Source organism: Xyrauchen texanus, chromosome 16, assembly GCF_025860055.1.
Source record: "Xyrauchen texanus isolate HMW12.3.18 chromosome 16, RBS_HiC_50CHRs, whole genome shotgun sequence".
In the NCBI taxonomy this organism is placed as follows: domain Eukaryota; kingdom Metazoa; phylum Chordata; class Actinopteri; order Cypriniformes; family Catostomidae; genus Xyrauchen; species Xyrauchen texanus.
The window spans coordinates 32,364,042-32,379,659 of NC_068291.1; the positions used below are offsets into that span (position 1 = coordinate 32,364,042).

At 39.4% G+C, this 15,618-nt stretch overlaps 1 protein-coding gene across 1 annotated transcript; it reads left to right on the forward strand.

Moving 5' to 3' along the window:
- Positions 1 to 312: 312 nt before the first annotated feature.
- Positions 313 to 13,203, forward strand: sh3pxd2ab (SH3 and PX domains 2Ab). Its single transcript, XM_052145925.1, has 7 exons — positions 313 to 936; positions 3,742 to 3,846; positions 5,445 to 5,562; positions 8,153 to 8,766; positions 9,224 to 9,273; positions 9,402 to 9,521; positions 10,351 to 13,203. Exons 1-7 carry the CDS (start codon positions 720 to 722, stop codon positions 11,938 to 11,940), a joined length of 2,814 nt encoding a protein of 937 aa, XP_052001885.1. The 5' UTR covers positions 313 to 719; the 3' UTR covers positions 11,941 to 13,203.
- The last annotated feature ends 2,415 nt before the right edge of the window (positions 13,204 to 15,618 follow it).

Here is a 15,618-nt window from a genome sequence, read left to right on the forward strand (position 1 = left end):
CCGTTAAACTCTCTGAAAGCTTAATTTTTAAGATCTTTATTAAGATAGATAGATAGATAGATAGATAGTTAGATTATGAATGTGAATTAGCTGCTTTTGTTTGTGTATCAGTGAGAGGTTGTATATGTTTCATCAAATTAAGTTGGAGAGAATGTATGCTGTTTTTGTGTGTGCATGCTCTATTTTCATAGGCCATATGTTTCTGTTTAAAACAGTTTTAAAGGGGTGGAGGATAATTTGATTGGCATCTGTTTCCCCTTTCTCCATTGCCCCGCCTCCAAGCCTTTAGCTCTTGGTTTATTTTCTTCATCTCATCTTTCACTCCTTCGTCAGCTACTCCTTCACATTCTCCCTCTTTCTTTCTTTCCCTCCTTTGCTTCATTCCTTTATTCAGTTAAGCCTCTGTCCTGCTACAGAAAACATTTGTAACTTCCAGAGGATTCCTCTGTCCCAGAAAATTGCAAGACACTCGACCCCATTTAAGCTCTGGGCCCAGAGCCGGTAGGATGTGCCTCAAGATGAACTGTGGTTGCTCAAAACTCTTTACCTTGGAATTTTAGTGCTGGATGAAACTGGATCTGTTTACCTGAATTGTGATTTTAAATTTTATTTGTTAAGACTCTAATTCCACAGATCTGACCCTAGGCCTATGTTCTTGTGGATGGCCCATTGATCTCTTACTGCATGCTGATTGGCCAGGGCAGTATTAGTCTTGGTGAATGGCGCGGCGCAGTTCAGGTGGACGCGGGCATGGAGGCAGTTGGCTCACGGCCTGTTTTTTCCCGTCATCCTCAGGGAGAGAGCGTGGAGATGCTCTGGGTGCTGAGGATTGTATTTGTGTGTATGTGGTGACGGCAGACTACCAGCGGCAGGAGAATACAGAGATCAACCTGAGAGCAGGAGAGAGAGTGGAGGTGATCGAAAAGAGTGAAAGTGGTGAGCAATAAACACAGACACACGTTTACTAGCAAAATGAGGACATACTTTAGACTTTAGGCTAATACATTTCTATAGACTAACTCATAACCCATAAAAGAAAACTCTTTGCATTTTTAGAATAAACAAAAACTGTATTTCTATTCTGAACATTTATTAAAATGTAATTAATTTAGAATTAAAAGCCCTAAATAGCATCTGTACTGGCACTAAATCAAAGTGTTAGTGTGTGATGTGTGTGTTCCTGTTCAAACTAAACATGCAACCCTAAAAACAAATCATTCAAACATTCTAACCATGGAGTCAAACTGTCTTTTTGTAAAGATCATTGCATGTGTGTATGAGATGTTTACTAATTTAAACTTTAGGTGAAGGTATTCCTGTTTTAGGTAACACGTTATTCAGAGGTTGACAATCTGACAGAATAGCCAAACCTATTTTTCTTGGTTGTGTGATTTGAGCCAATCCTTTTTTAAATCTAGAAAGACTCTTCCCCTGAAATCCGCTCACATGCAGGTCTTCCAATTTTGACAAACTGTTTTTTTTTTTAATGCACTTGCTGTAACAACAAATCTATATTCTGATTATCCTGTGCTGTTAATGCATTACTTGACCTTTTGCAGATCTATTGTCATTGGAGTTGTGCCATGGTATTGTTATCTGGCACTTTTGGAACCTAAATGAGTAAATAATGATACTATCTATCATCTTGCCCAAAACTGCAAAAAAGACCAATTTAATTCCAAAGAAAATTCTCAAAGGCACTAATTCAAAATGGATCACATTAAAACCAGAAACAGGTTTTAAAAGTTGCATTTTTATTAGTTAAAGCATTTTTGCAACTGTAAAGAGGTATAGATTTGAGAAAATGTAGGAGAGAAAACAGCAAACTCTAAGCGTACCAGAGTTTAAAGACTACATTTGGATTTCATTCTGAGGAAAAAAGGTATGTTTAACTGAAATACTGATTTGAAACAGAAATAAAATTTCCTTTATAGATGCAAGGACAGAGATTTACAAAAAACAAAAACAAATAAAACAGAGTAATATAGAATCGTTTTGAAGTAGTGGAGGAGTTTGGATAGTGTGTGCCAACCACAGCCAGCAACTTGAGTGAAGGTCGTTATGACGTCATAATGGATCCTCCAGAATCTTTCCTCCGCAGAAAAGTGTGTATCCACACGCGTGTATGTGTGTGTGTGTGTGTGTGTGTTTGTATGCGGACGTCTAAGTGTGTGTGGTGCTTAACTCTTTATGCTAAAGTAATCATGAGTTGTATACAGGCCAAGCCAAATATCCTCAACTCTCTCTTCCACTGTCTGTTCTGTCTTTGCCATGTCTTATTTTCTTTTCCCTATTAATAATTTCTCATTGTCATAAATTAGTTTGTAATCTTTTGATCCTGTCCTAAGTCTTTGAAACATGTGCAGACACACAAACTGAAGACATGTACTGTATACTTGCTAGTAGAATGACTGCAGATATCTACTGTATGTTATTTTGAGTCAATCTGCCTGTTTATGTTTGTGTCTTTCATGTTCTTATTATATGTTACTTTGGCAGAGTGAGGCATGCTGGGTAAAGAGCCGGCAGATATGCTTTCACACAGCATTATAAACAGTGGGATATGGCAACCTATCTGAGTGTGTGTGTGTGCATGTGCGTGTGTTGAGTTTGTTTGTTCTAATGACCGGATCACACTGTGAGCACTAACTCATGGCAGGTGTGTGCAACCAGTGACAGTATGCTTGTGTTTTGCATAAACATCTTTGTGGTCCGTAATATTTTTCTGTTTTGAGACATTAGCAAGGGTGCAAAAACCATGCAATTCTGTAAATTAAACACATAGGGGTGCCACATAAGGGAAGTTGCACCCCTGGACATTAGTAAAATATTTTTGATACTCGGGTTTTAAGGGATGATTTCTCTCCATAAGCATGTGTGTGTGTGCACTCTTAGGCCAGAGAAGTACTTTATTAATTTGCAGACGCAAATTAATTGCCGACACATTATTGCAAGAGAGCGGTCCTGCAACAAACTCAGTGTGCACTCTTGCGTTACTGTGGCCGGAAAAGAACAACAGTACTCAGGGGCAATTGAGTTAACTTTAAATGTCTGTGCCATTTGTGTGTTATATGTCAGGTAGCTAGCAATAAAAATGTTGACTTCTCTTCAATCTGTTGCTCCATCATGACATACCTGAAAGAGAAAACTAGCTCAGTCTTTTTGTAGAAGAAGAATATCCACTTAGCACCCCTTGTGACAGCAGTGTGGCTATCCTTATAAGGACTCTCAATAGACATTCATTAATTTTTACACTGTACAAACTATAGATTCTATCCCTTAACCCTAACCCTTCCCATAAACCTCACAAAAAAACATTCTGCATTTATACATTTTCAAAAAATCAAACAAACACTTTGGTATGCTTTTTAAGCAATTTGAATTATGGGAACACTAGAAATGTCCTCATAAACCACATTTATAGCATTATACACTTGTTATTACCAGTATGTAACCTAAAACAATTTCCTCGTAATGTGCACCAAAAACATAACATACAGTAAGCTGGTCTTTTGACTGGTCTTTTCAGCAGGGAACTCATACAAATATATTGACAAATTGCATTCCCTTCAAAATGGTTGCTAATGATCTCCAATGATGTGTTCATGTTGATGTGTGCAGGACTAGTTAAACTATTAAGCCAAAGGAGATGTGACCCAATTCAAATGAACAGCTGGAATCAGTTACATCAGTGGTATGTGCTCTTTTTATCTCTCCCCCTCTCTCTCCATTTCTTTTTAGGGTGGTGGTTTGTAAGAACAGCTGAAGAACAAGGCTGGGTTCCTGCTACATACCTTGTATCTCTCACAGGACATCGAGACAGTCACAGAACATCGAACGGAGAGAGTAGGACAAACATAAACTGTTAAACTACCAATTTAATCACCCACATTGCTGTTGGACTGCATCAAGAACTGTTTAACAAACACAGTACATCTTTCACAACAGATATCAGAGCTGTAGGCTTGTGTAAAACACAAGTACTGGCCAAATGTCCTGTTTTTCATTGTCTTGCACAATCCTTAACTCTTAAAAATTTCCATTCCTTTGCTTTCAAGAGATTTGTGGGCAAAACTGAACTCTTATGGATGCAAGTTAGTGCCATGTCAGCAAATAGAGTATTGCTTGGACAAAGACCATACAGTCATCACATCACCCAGGGACCCCCCTTTCCACACACACACACACACACACACACACTTCTTGGTGAATTTAACAGCTTGGGAGTGGGTAGTTCCAGTAGAGATGTCAGATTTTCCATCACTTCTTCCAAAAGACTTTTACTGCAAGAACTGGATCCAACAGACGCTGACCCATATTACAGAGAGAGAATAACGCTTGCGGTAGAGAGATTCTGCAATGTCTGCATGTTTAATTCGTTTTTTCCAATGCTACACCAGAACGGTGAAAAAACGAATCACAGATGCAGTACATTCAATCATCCAAAAGTGTATTTGGACATTTAACCCACATTTAAAAATGCATTAACAAAATATTCAACCAAGTGGCATTTATTTTGAAGAAAGAAATCACAAGCACCCTATTCAAGCAAGACATTAAAAAATAGATACATGGCTGTGGCTCAGGTGGTAGAGCGGGTCGCTGCTAATCGCAGGGTTGGCGGTTCGATTCCTGGCCCACATGACTCAACATGCCGAAGTGTCCTTGGGCAAGACACTGAACCCAAAGTTGCTCTCAATGGTAGGCTAGTGACTTGCATGGCAGCTCTGCTGCAAATGGTGTGTGTGTGCGTGCGTGCGCGCGTGCGCGCGTGTGTGCGCGTGCGTCGCGTGCGTGCGTGGCGTGTGTTTTTGTGATTTACGAGGACAATTTTGTAAGTTACAAACTGGTAATTACAAGGTTATTATGCTATAAATGTGATTTATGAGGACATCTCTAGTGTCCCCATAATTCAAATCGCTTAAAAATCATACTAAACAATGTTTTATTGAAAATGTAAAAATGCAGAATGTTTTCTGTGAGGGTTAGGTTTAGGGGTTGTGTTAGGTTTAGAGGATAGAATCTATAGTTTGTACAGTATAAAAGTCATTATGTCTATGGAAAGTCCTCATAATGATAGGTAGACCAACATGTGTGTGTGTGTCTGTGTGTGTGTGAATGGGTGATTGGAACACAGTGTAAAGTGCTTTATATAAGTGCAGACCATTTACCATTAATTTACATTTATGTATTTGGCAGAAGCTTTCATCCAAAACAACTTACAGTGCAATTATAACCGGGACAACCCCCCGGAGCAACCTGGAGTTAAATGCCTTGCTCAAGGGCACAGTGGTGGTGGCTTAATTCAAAATAAAAAAACAATTGTTATTTGAAATATTTTTTTTTGCTTTTGTTTTCTTACATTTTTGTATTTTTTTTTATTGGATATTCTTTATTTGTCTCAGGTTAGTATGTAACACAGTTGTCTCTTTTTTTCTCTGTAGCAGAGCGGTATATTACAGTTCAGTCCTACAACAGTTTGAGTCCAGATGAGTTGGGCTTTGAGAGTGGCGTCATTGTTGAGGTCATTCAAAGGAATCTGGAGGGCTGGTGGTTCATACGGTACAAAGTCTTATCTCTCACTCTTTTATTCTGCTTTTTTTTAATAATCTGTGCTTAAATGTGTGCTTAATATTGGCCTTTTGCCACTTTTATTTAGTGTTGCTTGCTAAAGCACTATTATTGCTCATACTTAAGAGTTTGGGATTTAAGCTAAACCTGTAACTTGCTAAGTACTGTTTGTGCTACATAAATACAGGGTTGGGAGGGTTACTTTGACAGATTACAGAATCCATGCTGTAAAATGTTATTAGAGTTTAGATTACTCAAGGTCATTTATGTAATCTAAATAATTTGGATTACTTCTTCAGCACTATTAGATTTTTTAACTTGACTATAAACAATTTGCCAGTACATGAAGACAAAATACACATTAAAAATACATTATCTGATATTGATTTTACAGAAAAACAATAAAAAAAATTATCTACAAGAATAAGATTTTTGCCCTAATGTCAAAGGTTTTACTAGAGAATTTTTTTTTGATCTAATGTGGATTTTTTAATAAAAAATATATGATCATACCTGGTAAATGCTCACATGACAAGTTACACAAGGTTTATTTCTATTCCTGCTGTTCCAAACTTACTTAAAAAAATACTCCTCTGTCGGCTCGTATGAATGTAATGCAGCTTAAGATATTGTTTCACTGCTGTTCAAACACCCTTTTGATCGTATCATTTATATGGATACATGTGTTCCAACTAAACAGACTAAATATTAAATGAAACAAATGACAATAAAATACAAAGAAATCTCTTCAGTAATCAAAATACTTTTTGAATGTAACTGTATTCTGATTACCAATTATTTAAATTGTAAATGTAGTGGAATACAGTTACTTATATTTTGTATTTTAAATACATAATCCCATTACATGTATTCTGTTACTCTCCAACCTTGCATAAATAACTCTGTACCTCTGTAATCATGTGCTTTGTTGTGAGAGAGGTTTGCTACAGGTATAACTTTTCTAAGTGATTGGACTATTCAGAACATCCTAAAAACAGCTTAGTAATCCACTGGCAACTACTCACAAGCATTCTGGCAGTGAATTTTGAATTGCCAAGTACCATTCACATTTTCTTCAGGACATGTACAAATGTATTTAAAAGATACAGTAAAGAAATAAAACAGGAAATGATGAAGAAGAAGAGGGGGATTGGACTTGCATGAGTTGGACTCAATCTTGTGTTGCCTGCACAAGCACAACTGGAACTTTTTTAAGACCACTAAGTGCAGCACTATGCCATAAGTCATAAGCGCAAAGTAAGTGGGCATGGCCATAAAGTTTTGTTAGTTTAGTGCAAGGTAAGTCTAGGTGCAAGTGGGTTTAGCGAAATCGCGGGCTAATTGGGTCAAGTACCAATTAATTCAGAGGTTCTTCTCCGGTTATTGCAGCGTCTGCATCCTATTATATAGTCCATTCACTCAAATCATTCCCAGAGCGATATAAACAAAAACAGCACATTCATAAGAAACTGGTAGTGTAAATGAACTGTATGCAATGAATTAGAGAAATAGAAATATGAAATCATAATTAACAGCATCCTTGTTAAATGGGACACTCTCCTTTTATATGCATGGAAAATGTGGTTCAGCATATGGTTGTAGTCTCCATTAAATTATAGAGATTGTAAGTATTATTATTCATTTTCATCAACTGACACACCAATCATGGCTAGTATTAACAGTGATTGTATCAGAAAGCACTTCACTTCTTCCTGTCGATTTTGATTTTGAAAAATGTAATTGATATATTGATATGAAAAATTTAAACCAAAAATGTAAATTACACTTCAAACAAAATGACAATATAATCTAACTAACTAAGTGTTAAAAAAAAATCATACCAAAACCAAACATTTTACCCTCTCCAACTTCTTCCACCAGCCCATTTTGCAGTGACTTAATCACTCCATGACAACAGATGGAAAAATACCAATACAAATTAAATCATGAATACAACTGTAAATAAACATAATAATAATAATAATAATTTAAAAATAAACCATGACCTATAGATAATTAAACACAAATTGTTTTTCATAAAAATGCTATTGTCAGGGACATCATTTGATGTTCCACCATATATTCAGAGTTTGGACATGAAACTGTAAATGCAGGAACTGAATTTAGACGTTGCACTGAAAAAAGACGTGCTTTTGAAACGTCTGAGCACAATTACCTATTTATCAGGAAAATAGCAAATTGCGCTTTGCGCATCTTCATTACCATACATTAGAACCACATTTGGCGCGCATACACCCACAGTTAGTGCAAACTGCCACCCTCACCCACTTGTTCTTTATGCTGACACGAAAATTCCACTTAGATTTATCGCTCTCGTGAAAATTGGATAAGACATAGGGCACACATAGTGACTAAAATAGAGCCCAATGTCTCAATGTGTTGTATTATGTGCACTAACCACTAGGTTGACCTAAAGGCATTTTGTTGTCATTTAATGGAATTTGCGTTTGAGGTTTGATTGGGATTTTCAGAAAAATTGAAATATGAGGTAACTAGCCAACAAGGTGAACAAATCTCTCTCCTATGTAACTCTCTCTCTCTCTCTCTCGTTTTCTCTCAGTTATGGGGGTAAGGAAGGGTGGGCCCCAGCTGCCTATTTGCGGAAGATGCAAGATGGTGTTATGCCTGGTAACCAGGCAACAGAGACAAATAAACCAGCTGTGCAGGGTCAGGTGGAAATCATCGGAAACCTTATGGAGATCAGCAACCTTCTGAACAAGAAACCAACGCAAATTGACACAAATGCACACCATAACAGCAATGCATCATTGCATTCAAGAGAAAATGCATACATGCACTCAAAAACTGACTCATATACACAGTACAATGGTGATGTAGAACAGACTGATGCTTACAATAACAATATACACTCTAACAATGACAACAGCACCAGCCATAGCACAGCAGCTAACACGGGCATAAGTAGCTCAGTTATACGCTCAGAAAGGGACATTGATGATCAGGTCAGCTCCAGCTGCAACCCACACACAGATACAAGTGTGTGTGTCTCAATCTTGGACACAAGTGTGTCTGTGTCAGTGTCGGATGCTAGTATGTCTGTTTCGGCAGCAAGCATGTGTTCTGCAACATCATCTGCATTGAAGACCAAAACTGTTCCTCCATCTCCTGCCATTGCTCGAGTTGCACCTCAGAGATACCACAGTGTGGAGACTAGTGAGATGCTACCATCTTCTTTTCTTTTTCTTTTTTCTTTCATTCTTTCTTTCTCAGGCTTCAATTTGATAGCGCTTTACTTGCATGACAAACACTGTACATTTGCATTGCCTAACCATTTGCATTATAGCTGCGTACAATAAAGAATTTTGCAATGTAAAATAATGAAATAAAGTAAATTACAGTATTGCAAAAAAACTTAGTAGTTTGGTATTCAAATAAAATGAAATATAAAAAATGCTAAATAAAACAAATAAAATGAAATAAAGTAACATTGCAGATAATTAATGGTATTATAATTAAAAGCAATATAAATAGAATGAGTAATTAAGAAAAATAAACCGTCCCTCTCTCTCTCTCTCTCTCTCTCTCTCTCTCCTTTTTATATGCAATATTTGAAACATTTTTATGTATTAAATATAATTCATGTAAAATAATTAGTTTTCTTCTCATATAGGATCCCCATCAAACAGTCAAAAACCACCTCCCCGCCGAGAAAACAGCCTGGTCAGTGTGCTTGACTTTTTCCCTCCCTACCTCACTCCCTCCCTCACTCTCCATTATACAAATAGGTCATTTTGTTATTTGTTATATTCTTCAGCATATTCAGCATATTCTTCTCTCTTCACATTCAGGGGTTTCAGTTACCTGAGCCCCCAGATCCCCCTAGTGTTGAAGCCGAGTATTACACCATTGCTGAGTTCCGCTCCTGCTTGACGGATGGGATCAGTTTCAGTGGAGGACAGAAAGCTGATGTACGAAACAATTAATTGCATAGTTTGGGAGAATTTAGAGTTGTGAGAGAATAATTTTGAAAATGTTTGTTGTAAAAAAAATTGCTGTATGTCAAGTAAATGTTTGCAAAGGAAAATAGTGGTCGACCAAAATTTACTTTTCGGTAGCCTAACACTTTACAATAAGATTTCATTAATTAATATTAGTTTATGGATTTGGTATCAGGAACTAACAATGAACAATATATCTTTTTTTACTGTATTTATTAATCTTTGTTGATGTTAGTTTACAAAACCACAATTGCTCATTGTTAGTTCATGTTAGTTTATGGTGCATTAACTAACGTTTCAACATTTAAAAAAATTAATTAGTATACGTTTAAATTAACATTAACCGAGATTAGCAAAAAATGCATCTGACTGATTGCTTGCATGTCTCAGTCGCTTCAAGTGCAAGCAGGCGATTTTCGCTGCCCTCGAGCAAGAAATCGGCCTATAATTAATGCCGATAATTTAAAAAGCCAGAATATCGGCCATATTATCGGCCTCTGCAATATATCGTTCGACCACAAACCAAGATTAATAAATACTGTAAAATTATTGTTCATTGTTAGTTCTTGTTAACTAATGTAGTCAACTAATGTTAACAATTGAAACCTAATTGTAAAGTGTTACTGATTTTTCAATGGTTGTTGGTCATACCAGTATCAGGAGGGTAGGGTGAATGATGGCCAATATCAGAGGTGCAAAAAACCATTTATGCAATATATGCAACACATAGGGGCACCATATTAAGGGAAAACTGACCCAAATTGTTTGTATAACCTGGAGACTGTGTGTGTGTTTACAGGTAATTGAAAAGAACTCTGGAGGTTGGTGGTATGTCCACATTGGTGAGAAAGAGGGTTGGGCCCCATGTTCTTACATCGACAAACGTAAGAAGCCTAGCTTGAACCGTCAAACAAGTACACTGACCCGACCCAAGGTCCCACCTCCTGCACCACCAATTAAAAAGCAGAATTCGCTTCCATGTGTGGAGTCAGAGGTCGTGGCCCCATCAAGTCCACAAGTGTATGAAGAGCCAGAATATGATGTTCCAGCCGTGGGCTTCGACTTTGACCCTGAGCTTGAATTTTTCCCAGGAGAGGCACCAACTAAAGTACCCCCCCTTCTGTCCCAGCGTACCATTTCTTTCACCTTGGGGGAAGGGGGTGGAGAGGAAGATGAGGGTGTCTATGCAAATGGTGGGTTCAGATCTTTCCCACAGTTTCTGGAGAACAGCCATTCAGACATACATTCTGGAGCTCATCGGGCATCTATGTGGGACCCACCCGAATATGATGCCCCTACAATTGAGCCAAGCATTGAGATCAGTACTCAACGCTACGCACACTGTAAGGTCAGCCAACAGCAACCAAAGCAGAAACAGCAGGCTGATGAATCAAAATCGAAACCATCCGTCCGTCCGAAACCCGCAAACCCAGAATGCAGTTCCCTAAGAAGACCCCAAAAATCTACAAACCAGGAGCAACCAGGCCAAATACAATACAGAACCTCATGTACATATGAGGAATCTGAGACCAGCTCCATTGTGTCTTTGGAAGACTCTTTGGGCTCTACTGATCTGTCCAAAGACCATTCTTTCTTCTTGTACCGCACAACTGCGGCGTACCAGCAGGAGGAGTCATGCGAGCTTAGCTTCCCTGCAGGAGTACAAGTAGAGGTGCTAGAGAAGACGGAAAGTGGCTGGTGGTTTATCCGTTGGGAAAATGAGGAAGGCTGGGCGCCCACCTTCTACCTTCAGCCAATCAAAAGCTTAGATACAGGTGGCATAGAAGCCAAAACCACAGCGAGGGTAAATTCTGAGACGTCTTGTCCAGAGATGGAGATCGCATTGAATGTTGGAAAGCTGGGTAAAAGCATAAGTCTGGAGAAGAATGAGCAACGTGTTAACCAAAGCCTGAAAAGCGCCCACCGATCGAACCAGCAGAACTGCAGGGTTGGTGTGAAGCAGCTTGCAGTTCGACCTCAAAATGTTCTCACCATAACCCACACCAAAGACAACACAAATAGCTTGACTACTAATATGCACACAACTCCATCAGGATGGAGGAATGATACCCTACCAAGCCGTGCCTCACTCCATAGCTACAATGAACCATCCATCTCCTCCTGTGCAGGTAATACGGAGAGCATGACACGTAAGGTGCCCGTTTCAATGGTTAAGCCGAAACCTCACCTTATCCATAACAATTTGCGTGAGGAATACGTTTCTATTGCTGATTACCATGGCGATGCTGAGACAATGAGCTTCCCAGCTGGTACGAGGCTGGAGGTGTTGGAGAGAAACACAAATGGCTGGTGGTACTGCCGTGTACTTGACACAGCTAAAACACGCAAGGGATGGGTGCCTTCCAACTTCCTTGAGAGGAAGAGCTAATAGGCTTTGGAGGATTGGTGTAATTCAGTGTTTACCCATTTTACCAGAATATATATGGTGGATGTTACACTAACAAAAGATTAACAAATACAGTTTGGGATACAGATTTTGGGATTAAGAAGGAATATTTCTAAAAAGAATACCAGGGCAGTTTTACCTTTTTCATCCATCCATCTATCTGTCTATCTGTCTCAGTAAGTGCCTCTAACAGTAAATTTGTTTGTGTGATTAAAAATGGTGCTATTCCTTTCTTAAATAATATCATGTTCAATTCAAGGCTTGAAATAAATATCTGCTAGAGTGCTATCTTGCAGCTTGATCAAAATTTCTATCTGGTATGGGAGTCTGTGGGTTTGCATACAATCACTCTTCATACAGTAAAACGTTTATGTATTCCAGGTTCTCCAGAAAAAAGTTCACCATTTTTTAATGGGACATCGGCGTAAAGGGGATCTGCCAATATCCCTTTGTTAAATCCAGAGTCAAATACAAATGAGCCCCGCCCAACCGATTGAACAGTTTGTTAATACAAGGCATCGGATACACATAAAAGTTTGACACTGCATTGGCTTTCCTATAATTCACAGAGAACCAGTTCAGAGCCATCGCAATTAGGCACCAGAAACACCGGGCTGGCCCAATCCATGATAAGCTTTTGAGGAATTTTCGATATTTACTGCGTGTCGCTAAAACACAAGAGTTCGGCTTTCTCAGGCTGCGTTTCCACTGGGGCGGACGAAATCCGCTCAAAAGGTGCTCACAGCGCTAAGAGAGAGCTTGCTCCGCACCGCTGCCAATCCTACGATCCACCTTGCGAGCATGACGCTCAGCTTTCATAGGAATTAATTAAAAACGCTCTACGCTTAGAAAACAACGCTTCAGTGGTAATGTAGGGTCAGACTGGATGAACTTGCTAATGCTAGCTGCCTTGCTAACAATTAGGTTACGTCGGACACCAGATTGAATCCATCTGCACCGCAAGACTTCATGACAATGGTTGTGCCCTCACATCGTCTCTAGTGAAGAGCGCAACAGAACAACAGTGATGTGGACAACAGCTCTGATCTTTCTGCACTGTAATCTTGAATATTGTTCTCTAGCAACAAACATGCATAATGTCTGCCCTGTCCCGCTCCACACGCGTTGCCTCTTTTCCCTGCATGTGTGTAGACATGAAGTGCCGCATGAGTTAACGTGGTTTCAAAGCACCTTTTAGACCATAACGTTTTTCCCTTCTAAATGTATCTTTATTAATCAGCATGTTACGAGCCTTTAATAATAAACAAATCGAATAAACATATCGATTTCTGTTCTAATTTTGTGAAAATTAATTAGATGTCTGGAATGGATAAGGAAAGACTAAAATTACTAGTTGGTAGACTAGTCTCTCACTTCAATGAAAATATACAAATGTTTTAATTTCTTATTAAAACGTTTTCAAAATGTTCTCTCGGGACACACCTGAACCCACATTCAGCATCATTCCACAGTCACAAGGGCTTCTATGACCCATACTTGGGTATCTGAATCTAAAGAAATATAAAAAAATATTTCATTTTAATGTAAAAATATTCCAACATATACTGGACTGCTGTCACTATGGTTCAGAACAAACAGATGATCTTTTAACATTCATTTTCAATTGATAAGCGGTAAAAGATGGTACAATTTTTAAAAGATCCTACAGACCCCAATGCTTTGGCCGTCTCTGGACCCCCTGTGCAGTTTTGTAGAGACTCTTTTAACTGTTTAGAATTTAATTTTTTCTTCTTTTCTTTTAAATATCGATATCGAACAATATGAAAAATATTATTGTGATAACAATTATGGCCATATCGCCCAGCCCTAACCCCATATTGATCATGGCCTTTAATTCTAAACATATTACCTGTTTCTTGTGTTCAGGTAGGCAGTAGGGACAACTACGTATCACTACCCCGGGGATTGTCTCGTTGTGGTGTTCTATGAGATTAGTGTGGCCGGGGAGAGGCGAGAACACGTCTGAAAAATACTTTTGCAAACTGGCAACCTCCGTACATTTTGACGGGAAAGGTGGTCTCTATAAGGGACTGGGGTGAATTGAATGGCTTTTAGAATCACGCCAGTCCGAGCTCCTCCCTCTCCAGAACTACTGTCACCAAGGATATGGGAACCACCTCTATTCCATGGTTTTATACGGTTGAGATGGTAAATCTGATGTGCCCCTATATGCACTACCTCAAAATCGACTTCTCCAACTCGCCGTGTGATATCAAAGGGCCCTTGCCACTTAACAAATAATTTCGATCTTGATGTGGGCAGCATGTACTTTATCTCCCTATGCAAACTCCCGTAGTCGAGCTCCCCTGTTATACAGCCGGGACTGACGTTCTTGCGCCTGTAGCAAATTCTCCTGTGATAGTCGCCCCAGTGTGTGGAGTTTTGTTTCAGGTCAAGACCGTATTGAATTTCATTTTTGCTTTGTGAAGGTCCTTCCTCCCAATTTTCCCTCATAACGTCTAACACACCATGGGGCTTACACACATATAACAATTGAAATGGAGAAAACCCAGTGGAGGCTTTCGGGACGTCTTCGGGACTGCAAATAACAGGGGTTTGAGCCACTTATCCTAGTCCAGAGCATTTTTGTGTACGAACTTACGAATCGTATTCTTTAAGGTCTCATTAAATTGTTCCACCAAGCCGTTCATTTTTGGATGTTACACACTTGTCAGAATCGATTTAATACCTAATTATTCATACAGCTCACACAGTGTAAGTGACATAAAAGCAGTGCCCTGATCAGTGAGGATTTCTTTCGGAATCCCACTTGGGAGATAATTCTGAAGAGCGCCTCTGCAACACTACGTGCTGAGATGTTGCACAGAAGTACTGCTTCTGAATATCACATTGTGTAATCCACCAGGACTAATGCAAAGCGATGTCCATGTGCTGTCCATTCTAATGGCCTGATTAGGTCCATACCAATTCATTCGAAAGGGACCTCAATCAGCAGGTGGGGGCACAATTGTGCTTTTGGAGAGGCAGACAGATAAACCAGCTGACATTCACGGCATGCTGCACACCACCGACGAACATCCCCGTGAATGCCTGTGTCACTCTATACAGCTGATCTCTTACTGAAAAATATGGATATGCAAGTGCGATGCCAAATCACTATCACTTGGTCAAATGTGTACTTCACAGTTTCGTCTCACGACTGCTCTAAAGGGAAATGCTCTATCGGAAATTTCCCTAAGGGGAGGGGAGGATGACACCTCCCCTTCCCTGGTGTCAGCCTGATGCGGAACAGACAGAGATGGCCCAGGCCATGCCTCCCCAGTCAGTACTTTGCCATCTCACACAACTCACTTTCTTACAGGACCCATTCACACAACCCCTTCAATAATAATCGAAAAGCTGGCCAATTAGTTCCCAAAACTAGTGGATGGGTGATGCGAGGACTAACCACCACCTCAACATTTTGCCTTTGTCCCCAGTACATTATCGTCACAGTCACAACAGGACAATCCTGAATATTGCCGTGCACACACCTCACCCGATTATTTGCATCCAATGCCCCGTTATGAACAAAGCATTGATGAATGGAGGTATGATTACTATCTGAATCCACCAAGGCTTGGTATGTACCCCCCCTTAACACTCACCGGTGTTCTTGCGCCAGCTGGACCGTTTCAT

Excerpts from the sequence above, each read along its gene's own strand:
- sh3pxd2ab (XM_052145925.1), top strand. The coding sequence starts at position 720 with ATGGCGCGGCGCAGTTCAGGTGGACGCGGGCATGGAGGCAGTTGGCTC. Across the intron at positions 937-3,741 it reads GATCGAAAAGAGTGAAAGTG|GGTGGTGGTTTGTAAGAACA; the intron begins GTGAGCAATAAA and ends ATTTCTTTTTAG. Across the intron at positions 9,522-10,350 it reads GTGGAGGACAGAAAGCTGAT|GTAATTGAAAAGAACTCTGG; the intron begins GTACGAAACAAT and ends GTGTGTTTACAG.